Genomic DNA, 13,662 nt, shown 5'->3' on the forward strand with positions numbered 1-13,662 from the left:
TGGTGGCATTATCTATGGAGACTGTAGATCTTCACTATACTCAGCAAGGAAAGAGCCAGTCTTGCCATTACTCATGTCTAGTCTAGCCAAACACAGTTTCTCAATATATTAGGTTTGCACAATTTATATGCAGACAGACAGCTGCAGGCATTTTTCAGGTGACGAAAAAAATCATGTATACATTGTCTCTACTCAGTGCATGGTCTTCCAAGTCCATCTCATGCACAAGAACAGGTCTAGTTTCATGTAAGCAAAGACTGTTTTCACAATGCCAGTGAAAGATTTCTGTGCCACCCATCAGTGATGTCCATCTCAGAGAAGAACAAGAATTGAAGACAAAAACTAGTTCAAAAGCTTGGCACTTGCATACCTCAACACATCTTTTATTTAGATAGATGGACAATAGACTCTGTACACATAATTAACTTGGTTTGCTAAGGTAATCTACCATAATCTCTCAGAAGACCAACTGAGACAAAGGCGGAGAATTATGTGTTTGCATCTGTGTTTCCCCATTTAAACCAAATCAGTTTTACAGAGCCTTTGCACATTTACAATGAAAATCGTGTGCCAACCATTTCAATTCTCTTGCACTATGGTGAACATGTTTGGAACAGATGTCAGCATTTTTTGTTCGTGCACGTGCCCTGTGTGCTAGGTAGATGCCACTGTGCAAAGAATACTTGGCAGTCTTTGTTCACCTTTGGGTAGCATGATCCTCTTGTCTCTTCATTAATTGAATGGTTGCGCACTGGTAGTAAACCGGCAGTTAACACTGTTTGCAGGAAAGCACATAACTGAATGCCTCCACAAAAGAAAACCAGCCGATATGGTTTCTTTATCGCAAAGAGGGCGGCAGATGTTGAAGGCATTGCTTGCTCTGGAATCACCAGCAAATGCGCATGAAAACCAAAGCGGTGGTTGCTATGACCAGATGCTGAATAGCAGGCGAGAACAGTTCGCACAAATTTGCACCGTACGAATTATTGTTTGGAGGCTCAAAACACTCTACCAAAGATAGTTCTGCATCCATGTACACGTATGTCCCAAATGTGGAAAAGAGTGGCACAGAACAAAAAAAAGTAATCCTTGTATTTCTTTGTATAATCAATTCACAATACAGTCCTGTGTCTGTGTATTAAAACACAACGGTTTTAAAGCAATATTTGTACAGAGACCAGTAAAATAAATCAAGGCACTGGTTCGGCGAGGTATGCTGGCCTCCTCAGGAGTGAGAAGACGTGCTTTTTGGAGCTGGCTCAACGGCTTCTCGCGCGGCATAGCGTGTGCTATCAAACTGCCGTAGGTGGATCTGAAACAAGAAATTCCCAATGGGAGGAGAGCTTTAGACGATACAGAAAGGCAAGCACACAAAGATGGAGACAGTGCATGCCTGAGCACACATGCATTATGTTCACTGCTTTTGCTGGCAGTTCATTGCTTAAAAGCTTAGAAAATGCTGACCAGTCGAAGATTAACAATATCTGATCTCATAAAATTGGGCAACACAGGTTATTTAAGAACAGTCAACTGAATGTGAAATCCAGTGCAATGACCAGGCTCAACTGTACATTTAGAAAGCCATACAAATTATGTTTAAAGTGGTGCTGACACAAAAACTTTGGCCTCGCATTTTTATGCTGTAATGCGTTGCTGGGGGCCTGTTAGTCATGACAGTACATATTGCTTGCTGCAGCACCAGGCAGATAATTAATTACAGGCTCATCATTATCAATCAGTCTCAGTTTCGGTTTGAGAGAGTTCCAAAAACTGGGTGCAACTGTCGCCACCTAGTGAGTGCAGCTCTTGACCACCTCAGCACACGGAACTGGGACTAACTTCCGCACGGTCCGCATCAAGAATTACTTTCGAATAGAAAACAGGACTGGAATGTCAGCAAACACAAAACTTTCTAAGCGTGCGCCACGGCCACACACTCGCAACCAGCCACCGAGAAATATAGACTTCGGGAACTAACACGGCAAAAGAAAAATGGCAGCTATGACGTCATCATAACTTGTTTTGTTGACCGCGGCGTGGTGACGTGAGGGAAGTAGGCAGTCACCTCGGGGTCACCTCCGAGGGTGTCTATAGCGCTATAGAGTTGGTTCCTCACGCAAACTTCAAAATTAATTTAAAGTACCTTCCAAGCTATATTCGCTGTTGATATCTTGCAGATGACATATGAATGTTCATGAGAATTGACCCCACAGGCTATCTCGGCCCTGAAATTTTGTGTCAGTACCCCTTTAACACGCAGCCGCACAGCTACCCTTGCTGTATGAGGAACATCAATAGTATCAAGTTCAGTTACAGTGTCATAATATATTTTTAAGACAACACCATGCATCATAAGTAATTAAAAGGACACTGTTTCTCGACAATAGTCGTACCTACATGGCTATAACAATAGCTGAAAGCACCGAAATTTCTGCCATGTCAAATAGCACCAGCCCTTACCGCTGGTCTTGCACAATACAAGAAAAAAAAGATATAAAATTATAGTGAGATTTTTGCCAATATACCTGCTGAGCAGATTATTGTCACGGTATAGAAACTTGATGTGCTCTGAAGGAAAATACGTACTTGCAGTAAATACAGCTTTAATTCAAGAATTTATTCTTTTCATAAGAAGCATCTGTATTTCTCAACAATTATGTAGTGCTTAATGTTGAAACATGTGCACTGTGCTTGACATTGTGTAATAATAGCTGTGGCTTCTATTTAGCATTGTAGAAAAAGTAGAATAACTAAGACAGCTCGTTTGAAGAAAAACATAGGTTTCTTTTATAGCCGGTCCTATTCTGTTGTCCCTGAAATGCTCTATCAGAACCCTGGTTTTAGCTAATTGGTCGCATACTTTACAGTATGTTCATAGGCACAAAATGAACAGAGAAAGAGACAGGTCTTGATGTGCATTCAAGTTTATTGAAGGCAGTTGGTTAGGAATGTTAATAGCGCACTAAAAATGAGGAAGGCACGCATACACACACACATTCTTAACCATGCAATACTAACGTGCCCAGATGTCCACCTTGTTAAGACAGTTCATTGGAACATCCTGATAACAAGCTGACAACAGCTATATTTCAAAGCTGTCTGTTATAGCTGTCAATTCGCACAAATTTGTCCTTACTTGCTGATAACAATGACCTCACAACATTTAAGGTATCAGGCTAAATAGAAAAAGCAAATTTTTGGTCAAAATGTCACTTTTGGGGTTTTGGTCATTGATTGATATGTGGCGTATAACGTCCCAAAACCACCATATGAATATGAGACGCCTTAGTGGATGGCTTCGGAAATTTCGACCACTTCGGGGTCCTTTAATGTGCACCCAAATGTACGGGCCTACAACATTTCTGCGGGGCCTACAATATTTCTGCCTCCATTGGAAATGCAGCCGCTGCAGCCGGGTTTTGGTCATGCTGATATTGTCGACTATTTTAATATCAACTGCGCCCAGTTGATATTGTCCACCACATTAAGTGCCTTGGTGTTGTATCTAGAGCTCACATGTCTTGTAAATTTTACGTGAAAGTTCATGTTAACAAAATTAGCTTGACTAACTGGAATAGTTGGTCAGCTCAAATACATTCTCTCACCAAAACCTAAAATACAAGTTTACAATTCTCTGTTCTATTCACATCTTAATTATTGTCAACTTGTCTACCACTTCATTATATAATCTACAAAAAGTTTGTTATGCAGAAACGATATCTACGCGATTTTAAAAATGCTGGATATAATGGAACAAGCATAGACTTCTTTCATAAAACTGGTATTACAACAGCTCACAAATTGTACTATTATCTGCCAAGTTCTAGATAGAAATATGAAGTAAGACATAACATACATAATTTAGATACCTAGCATATTTGAAGACAAATGACCACTATTATAAACGAGGCATAGACACAGTATTAGAAAGTTGTCACACCCCGTTTGGATTGGATTGGATAAACTTTTATTTGGTCCTCCAAAACACAGATCACTGTGTTGCGGGCAGCTCCCACGTGCACACCCCGTTTAAACACTAGCAAAGAGCGTTAGTGCTATTCTTTACCATCATTGTTAAACCATCTTTAGTTAATAGATTTTGATTTGTTTTGTTTTTCCTCAGCTACACTTAGATTTGTGTTTGTATAAGAAAACTAATTTTATTGATCCTGGCATTGTATTCTTGTATGCTTTTTTTTGCAGGCTATTGTACACTGTTATTATTCTACACAAATCATATGTTTTCATTAGTTGACTGTTTTTCTTTGTTGTTGCCCACACGCCATAGCTCACGTTGGGCTACGGAACCAAGCCATTTCTCAGCAGCATTTTTTTCCCGTTCTCCATCAGTGAGACTGTACATGGTATAAATAAAGATTTGATTGGATTGGATTGAATACACAATTTATTGCCCATAATTTTACTGCATAAAGTTTGTCTACACAGTTTCTTTCAGAAAATACAAAAAGAATGTTAGATCATCCATCATCTGCGAAATCGAAATCGCCAGTATTGTGTGCATAATAAAGTTAGCTAGATGTGTTGCATTTCCTGGATTATTTAACAATCATATCAAGTTTGAACATGAAATAATGCTATAACAGCACTGCCAATTTATCATTTTTAATTATGAAAGTCACAAAATTCTCAGCAGGTGAATGTGCAATGTCGTAGATGTGTTGTATACGCTTAAGGTATGCGAGCCTGTCAATTATCAAATTTGCTTTGAATGACAAATAATAGCAACAGAAGATTTGATATTTTCAAACAAGTTGGCATCGTGCCTGGCCTCAATGCTGCAAAAGCTTGCCTCACAAATGTTTGGCACCGAATCGCAAAAGCATCCCGTCATGGCACTGATGCTACAATGCAAGCTGGAAAAATATAAATATGTATAATAAAAAATGTCGAGCTGCCATTAACGCAAAATCTGTAAGCAGTAGGCTTGTGCAAATATTTAAATGCTTTGAATTTTTAAACGAATAGTTGAGTATTTGAATTCGTGATTCGAATTTAAATTATCAAATATTTTTGAAGTATTCGCCATAAACGAATAGGTGTATATTAATCCACATGCGACTGCTTGTAAAGCTGGTTTCACTGCAATGTAGAAATGATAAGCGGCAAAAGCGCCTATCCAAGGGAAATTCGCTTTGCCGCGAAGCCCCTCTTCAAGTTTAAAGGGGTGCTCAACACTAACTGAACATGGTCACAAAACGCTGCCGATCGGTAGTCCTAGCTACTGAGAACACGCGAGGCAAATATTATAGCGCAGAACGCGGCTTGTAATTCATGGTAAATTTTCAAAGTTATAAATTGCTTTCTTCCCTCGGCAAATGACACTACAAGCTCAAAAATCAATTGTCACAGCCAAGAAGGAATATACGGAGCATGAAGCGCTCCTCGTTACCGAGGCCGCAGCATGTCCACGAGTACGTGCGCGATTGCATTGAAAAGCAGTCCACGAATACGCGCGTGATCGCACTGAAAAGCCCTGTATTCGAAGAAGAAGAAGAAGGAAAAAAAAAGAGGTGCTCAAGGCCACGAGGTGGGTGTGATGCATTTTCTTTCACCGTGCCTTTCCTCCCTGCTTAACTTCCAGCCATTTCGCCGAGATGAGAAAAGAGAATGCAACTGCAGCGTGCGACAAATTTTTGGAACTCCGCTCGTACTGGACTGATTCTAGAAACCTTACGGCGGTAAATTTGTGAGGCAACATGCATGTTTACTGGTTCCATGGCTACTTGAAAAAGTGTTGCAGAGCCCCTTTAGAGGAGCATGTTACCCCCAAATCAATTCTTCATTTTATTAGGCTTGTTATGACGGCTTATAGGCTCCAAGTATAATAAATTTTAAAATGTTAAGTATCTTAAAGGTTATCACTCTCGTCCTACCAAAACTACTACTCAAGATTGTCTCGACTTCTTTCGAACGAAAAAAAAAAAGGCATTTTCATAGAACCCTTATTTCAATTCAAGAGAAATATTGTGCAGGTTAGTTAGGTCCCGATAGATATTAGTTTTTTTTTATATCTCATACATACCATTTGAATTCGACTCGAAATTATTCGATCAAAATCACTATTCGCTTCGAACCTAAACTTCACTGTTCGCGCAAGCCTAGTAAACAGCCGTTGTGTCGAGCCAACGTTTCGACAAGCGGCCTAGTCTTGCTCAAGGCTGCAACAGAACTACAGAACACAACGTAGGCTCGACACGGCCTGTGTTTACGGATTTTTCATTGCAAGCATCCATATTCCCATTCCTACCGTTTTTTGCACTAACACAAAGGCATACAAGAGTAAGATTCACTATAAAACTGGCCAAAAATGTAGAGGATTTTAGTGTTCCTCATAACATTGTGTAGGTGCTGCACCTGTTTCAAATCTTTTTGTTGTTGATTTCCCATAACTTATATTTTTGGTATTTTTCTGTAGGCGAACAACCAGTTTTTTCCCTAATGAAATTTTTCGTTAGAACTTCATTCAGATTCATCACAATAGTGAGTGTGCAATGAAACTCAATAAGCGAAATCGTGCTGTGAGATTTATATGGCTGCCTGTTATACAAAGGTGCTTCTAGTGTTAGTGCAGAATGTTCTATCTGATCTTGGTTCATTTCACTGACCAAGGCTTCCATTGTGTCCCTACAAAAGGTTTGGTTGTTCTAATGAGTGGAGTTTCAATCAGGTGTTTGCATATAGGCTCACCTTTAATTAAAATTTTAATTATGAAAAGTAAACAAAAAGTAGGGCTTGATTTATAATGCCCACATGTGTCTAAAAAAGGTAAACTTTATAATGTAAACAAAAGATCTCTAGTGCTTAAAAAAGTTTTTTTTTTTTTTTGAAGTATGTGGCATCATGCCTTAACATTAGATGATGAATATCATTGCAAAGAAAAGAAAAGCAATGTTTTTATCACTGCCAGTACTTCAAACTTGAGCTTCAACGGCTGAACTTTATTTAGCCAGAGCCACTCTACAGGCAATGGAGAAACAGTGCATCAGGTAATCACCTGAAGGTGCATGGAGAACTCATCACTGCGGCTCAGAAAAGGAAAGTTGCCACCTCGTTTCAGGTGGGCCCTTTTCGCATGTGGATAGAGTTTGTACAGCTCTTCCTTCACTTCTTGTTTTAGTGCACTGCTGTCGAAAACCTGGATATGAAAAAAGAGAGAGAGAGAGAGAGAGAGAGAAGCATGAATCGTTACTGCATAACTTTTTCAATTATACAGAACACATACATACAATAAAAGATCGGATTAGCTGCAATGCTAGGAAAAGAGATGGGATTATGTAAGGCCATAATGACACAAGGCGAATTGTAGGTGGACGACGCCGTCCGTGTTTGTGCTCCAAGCTCTTAGTCGGCCGATCTCTGTCACCTCGTGCGACATGCAAAAGACGCGTGAGGCGGAGCTAAATGCACTTGCGCGCCAAATTTTCTCCCTTTTTTACAAACATAGATGAGTGGCGTCATCTGGTGTCTTCTTTCGAACTATTGGTAATGTGGCAGTAGCAGAACCGCCATCTTAAAGGGGCCCTGAAACACTTTTTCAAGTATCCACGGAATGAATTCACTGGAAGAGCTTATTGCCTCACGAATTCAACGCCACAAAAATTTTAAGAATCCTTCCAGGGCGAGTGGAGTTACAAAGGTTTGTTGCACGCTGCAATTGCATTCTCTCTACTCTCATCCCAATGAAAGTGCTGGAAGCTAAGCAGGGAAGGATGGCAGGGCCACAGAAAAACGTCACACATGCTTTGCGACCTCGAGCACTTTTTTTTGTTTTGTTTTTTTTCAAATGCGCGGCTTTCTCAGTGGTATAGCACGCGTGGACAAGTAGCAGCCTATCGCGGCAATCTCTGTAACGAGCGAGCGCACCATGTTCCAATCAGCCAATGGCTGATAGATGGGTCATTGACGTGCGATTTCTGGGCATATAACACAATTTGTTTAGAGAAGAGAAAGCAATTTTTAGTTGACTTTGACAATTTCTTGTGATTTCCAGGCCATGTGCTGTGCTATAATATTTGGCTCGCTTGTTGTCGGGAGCCTCTAATACCGACCGGCAGCGTTTTCTGACCATGCTCAAAAAGTGTTGCAGGGCCCCTTTAAGCAAGGCACATGCAAGCCAGAACCACGACATAAGTCTGAATTATATTTAGTTTTACAGATTAACCAGAGTCACAAGAATAAGCATTTAATTAAGAGCTTTTAGTGTATAAAGTGAAAGATCATTTATAAAAAATACTCACGTCAATAATTGTGATAGGAATACCATCCAAGTATTGGGGTTCCACATAGGAGTTCATGCAATTTAATGTAAGTCGTGATGCAAGCTCAGACTGTGTTAAGCTTTCCAGCTGGAAAAGCAAGGACTAGTCACTCATATACACTAGGAATGAAGTGAGAATACCTAATGCAAATACTATGACAATTTTCACAGTGGATATTCATTTTAACACGTAAGTCAAGATCAATTTGTGCTAAAGTGTGTTACTTTGAGCCGTACAAGGTATCGCTGGGAAATCTCCAGCAAAATATTTTTTGCCATATTTTTTTAAAATATCTTAATTCTTATATTTTGCACGTTCCAATGTAGAAAATGTGCTTGTGATACATTTATGCCTCATCCTTGTACTGCTAACCTCTGTAGCAGTAAGAAATCGAGGTTGACTGAGTCACATAACAGCCTCTACACATAGTTCCCCCTTTTTTCTATAACTTGAACATTTCAAGCAAAACATTCTATTCACTTAAAACTCAGAAAGAAGTTTCAATTCTGTAGCAATATTGTAAACTTCACAGAATGCAGAGTCCATGTGGGATCTCTGCCGACAAGATAGTTACATACATGAGCAACAACTGTTTCACACCTGCCATTCTCGAAAAGCATCAAACCAGCCAGCAAAAAAAGAACTACCGTATTTATTCGCACATCTTGCGCTAATGCTACGTTCGCAAGCTTTGCGTACGATATTCTAAAACTGTCCACTATTTGCTTCCAGCATCTGTGTCTCAAATAAATCTTTGGCTACTAGCGTGGCTACTAGCGTGAGAATCACAATTTGCGGCCACTCCATTTTTTTTTTCGCTCCGTATGTTTTCGCGGGAAATTTTCCTCGCTTAACTCTCACACCCCCTAACTTTTCATAGGTTCTCCATAAAAGAAAAAAAAATAGGAGAGGATTATGCGATAGCTGCACGGTATCTGCACAACAACCCTACTGGCATCGACTGCAACGCCCAGTTGCCTGCTTTTTTTACTGGCTATACAGCAAGACACTTCACACGTAATGTTACACAACATTCTCTCGCAGCTCTATTCAGAAGCATGTCAGTATGGGTATGGAACCTACTAATACAGAATTTTTCGGTGCTTTTGCATTCAATGAACTCTTTGGGAAAGCTCTTCTCACTAGTCAATTTATATATTCCTTCCCATTTCCCACAGGAGAGCTTCAAACAGCATGAAATGAGCAGGACAGACATGTTGGGGCATGTCAAGTTTGTCATCCTCCTTTCATTGCACTTGAAGCACCATTCGATTCCTCTCTAATATCCTTTCCAGTGTTTCAATACCACAATCGATCATACCAGAATGCATGCCTTCATATCCTTGCCTTTCAAAGTATTTCTGCATGCTGATTGTCTGCCACAGCAAAAAGAAAGACACATAAGTAAAGTTAATCACTGCGATGCAAGCACACCCCTTAAAGTAGGAATCCATGGCCAAATGGCAAATGCCGCAAAAATCAAGGGTACCTAATTGTTGAGGCAGTAGGTCTAATTGAGCTTATAACAACCACTTAGGAAGACACAGCTCAGATTTCTCACTGTTCCATTGTTTGCAACAACAGGCAGATAGATTGATGTCGGGCCTAATAAATGTGTATGGACAACCAGGCTACAAGCTGCAAGTAAGTTTATTGACTATTAATTTTAGTAATGAAATTTTCCCTGCAGAAGATAATTTCACAGGATGTTTACTGTGTAGATATAAGCACACAAACACACCCACTAAGCATGATTCATGCAAAAGCTGGCTGTTCGTTATTTGTCCACATGAAGCCAAATACTCTTTATAGTGTGGTCATCGCTCCAGTGTCTGTGCTCAGTCACCAATCAGAGACTTATTTGAAAATGTTAGTGGCAAGCTCTCCCACAAAATTTCATTGCATGAAACTGTCATACCCAGTGGCGAGGTTAGTAGTTACACTGCCTGATGCCTCATCCATTATACCAGTACTATTTTATTAATTGTTGGCAATCAGTTACAATCAGCTTTAATATAAAATATGAATCACATCAGAAAAAGTACAATAATAATTCAATAATTGCTGAGGTTTAACGTCCCAAAACCAAGTTGTGATTGTGAGGAATGCCGTAGTGGGGGGCTCTGAAAATTTCAGCCGCCTGAAAGCACACGAGCCTGAAGCATTTCCATTACCACCGGAAAGACAGCAGCAGTGGCTAGAATTCCATGTCATGACCTTTGGGTCAGCACTTGGGTGCCATAACTAGACTTTAGTGGCGGGTACATCAGAAAGGCTGAGCGAGACATTCTACAGGGCTGAAATTTTATTTTTTCGCCATATGTTCTTGTGGGCAGTGTGATAGAGCCACAGAGAAATACAAATAAGTGAGGATTTGAAAGAGATGAGGAGGTGCGAAAATTGGGCATTAAAAAAATTGGTTTGCAAGTGCAAACCTGGTCGAAACCATCCTGTATGCCTATGCAATGTTCAAAAAGAAACATTCTTACCTTTTCGACCATAAAATCAATTGAGTCAGCTATGTCACTTGGTACAGGGTGCAGACTGTAACTGCCCATTACCATTCTTTTAAGCACAACTGCTGGAAAGAGCCAAAACCTGTAACCATTTCAAAAGAAAAATAAAAAAACAACTGAAAAAACATCTTTGGCAAGCTTTATAGGATGTATGGTAAGTACAGGAAAGGAACAATGATGGGAACTACAAGCAGTAATGGTACAAATAGAATCTGCATTGGGTATTTCACAGTGTGTTACTTTTACATGATGTAGAGCCTCAAAAATTGTATGCGCACAGATTCTAGGATACCAGTTTGCTATGAAATTTTAAATTGTGCATTACAGGACAGACTAGTGCATTTAAATATCTCACAGTTAATTCACATCTCTGCAAGTGCAGTTAAATGTACAGTACTCATGGATTAAAAGGAGACACCGTAGGACTAATAAGCCAACCTATTTTCACTTACACAGTCTTCAGTTTGGGTCATATCTGTGTAATTTCAACTTGAATGCAAACATCACAACCAACATATTTAGAGACCAGATTTGTTGTGACATTATGAGGCTATTGTGAATAATCATGCAAATCAGTTGCCATTCTATAAAATTTTATGTCCCATTTAATTTCATGAGTACCGTAACTTGGCTGCAGCAGTGATAACACTCACTTTAACAATGCTAACGCCTGCTTTGATGGCCTAGATAGCAAATATGACGCCATTTTGTGGACTCCTGCAGCACTTAACTTTCCTTTTCATCTTCTTGCCATACCCTCTGCACTCTGTGTATGCTTTCATCTTATGCAGCCATCGGCCATACCATGCTGAATGCGCCGGTTCTCGTCATCTTATGCAATGTTCAAGCTCTGGGTATTAAAGATGAGGCATGCCGACACTCAACGCAGGACTGGGCAATCTCCAAGTATTAAAGATGACAAACACCAACACTCAATGCAGAATTGAGCACCTAGAAGCTGTGCTCTAAGAACTATCACCATCAGCCTGACTACACCCACTTCAGGGTAAAGGCCTCTCCTATGTTCTGCTAATCAACCCAGTCCTGTGCTTTTTGCTGCCACGTTATACCTGCAAACATCCTAATCTCATTTGCCTGCCTAATTTTCTGCATTCCTTTCATGCATTCGCCTTCTCTTGAAATCCAGTCAGTTAAACCTAAGACCAGCAGTTATTCTGCTTACACTCTAAAAACCAGGAAACTTCAAAAGTACAGTCAAACCAGACTATAACAAACTCAGGCAAATTGAATTATCCTTTATATCAAACTATTTCAGAGAACAATAATGCTTTAATGACAGTGCATGGGAAAATTTACGACTACATTGAAGGAAACTAGCTGGGACACTCGATATAATTAAAATCCTGCAGTGCAAAGCATCTCATGAAGCTGGCTTTTCCTGACAAAAGGGGACCCTCCCACATGCATTTGTCAAACACAACACAGTCGAATGCAAAGGAAAGGAGCCTGAAATCCCCCTGCGTACAGCATGACAATTAAATACAAGGCCAAAATTGGGGTCAACGTGAACTAGAGACTTTCGGAGGTTGACGGATAGGCACAATAGTGTATGAAGGTGTCGTGACGCTGTTTCCATTGTGCATAACTCACAATCCCAACACCGAAAAAAATGTAAAAAAATCTGTGAATTTCCATGAAGCTGCCTTCATTGCATTATCGTGAAGCAGTGCCATGTAGCTAACTTGCACACAGAAATTCCACCAGTATATAGATGAATTTTTTTCAATTTTTATGTCAAATCATACCATAAAATAAACTGATTCCCTTTTCTTAAACGCTTGATACGTGCGGTGTATGAGCAAAAAAAAGAAAGGTGAAGGAGGCTCTCACAGCACGGCAGTGTCTGTGTAGGAGAAGATGGAAGTGTCCGAGAAACTATTGCAGAGCACAAGCGAATGGACCCTGGGGCACGTGTGGGTGGCCTCTGCAAACTTCTGGGCCAGAAAGCCACCCAGGGAAGCACCCAGCACATGAACTTTGTCGAGTTGCAGATGGTCCAAGAGTTTCCGGAAGCCAGCCACCCACTCGCGCATTGTCCAGTACACAGGGTACTCCAACTGCAAACAGTTGAGCAAATTGATAGGCTCATCACGTTTACCATCCTGCATGACACGTGGTGCTCTTCTTTTTATACTCGTTAATTGCCAATATCAGCCAATAGTTTGTAGACTTAAAATGTTTATACATTCAAAACTTGCTGGACAACCAGCTTTCATTATAGTCTCTCTTTTCCAATACACCCATCTAAAGACAACAGCTGTCGGAAAATGCTTTGCTATCTCCTTAAATGAGGGTTATCAGTCTTTCACCCCTTGGTTTTTGCTATCTTAGGCCAGAGAGAGAGCATGTGTATGCTACTATTATGTAGTGAGAAAACAGCTGCATATCATTTCAACAGTATATACAGATAGCATGTGTATCCTACTGTTATGTAGTGAGAAAACAGCTGCATATCATTGCAACAGTATATAAAAAGATCAGTGCTCTCAAACAGCTACTGTAGAGACCAGCTTTCAATGTCAGATGTTGAATTACTGATTGGACAACTTTTCAGCAAACATTGATGCCTTCTAGATGCACTGCCATGCGATGTCACTATCGCAATGTTTAGTGTGCGCATAAATTTATGTTGAGGGAAGGTGGACTAAATATGTCTGATTTAGATTTGTTTCTTCCCTGAAATCTGAAAGATTCGATTCGGCACCAAATAACTTTCAAAGGACTTTCTTCATTAAAGAGCAGCAGATATGATTACAAGGAACACTGTAGGATTGGCACGCTGGATTAATTTCTTCCACCCGGGGCTCTTTAACATACACATAAGTTTAATATTTAAGTTATGCATT

General features: G+C 40.1%; 1 protein-coding gene across 1 annotated transcript in view; it reads right to left on the reverse strand.

The window, feature by feature from the left end:
* Positions 1–1,075: 1,075 nt before the first annotated feature.
* The window catches only part of LOC119188138 (maspardin-like), a 32,181-nt gene continuing 19,594 nt past the window's right edge, over positions 1,076–13,662 (reverse strand). The window contains exons 5-9 of the mRNA XM_075894441.1: positions 12,647–12,873; positions 10,769–10,877; positions 8,259–8,366; positions 7,016–7,156; positions 1,076–1,312 (exon numbers count right to left, since the gene is read on the reverse strand). Coding sequence (XP_075750556.1) covers positions 1,226–1,312; positions 7,016–7,156; positions 8,259–8,366; positions 10,769–10,877; positions 12,647–12,873 — 672 coding nt within the window. The 3' untranslated portion in view covers positions 1,076–1,225. The remainder of the gene's footprint in view (positions 1,313–7,015; positions 7,157–8,258; positions 8,367–10,768; positions 10,878–12,646; positions 12,874–13,662) is intronic.

This window comes from Rhipicephalus microplus, chromosome 1 (genome assembly GCF_043290135.1).
Source record: "Rhipicephalus microplus isolate Deutch F79 chromosome 1, USDA_Rmic, whole genome shotgun sequence".
NCBI classification, from domain to species: domain Eukaryota; kingdom Metazoa; phylum Arthropoda; class Arachnida; order Ixodida; family Ixodidae; genus Rhipicephalus; species Rhipicephalus microplus.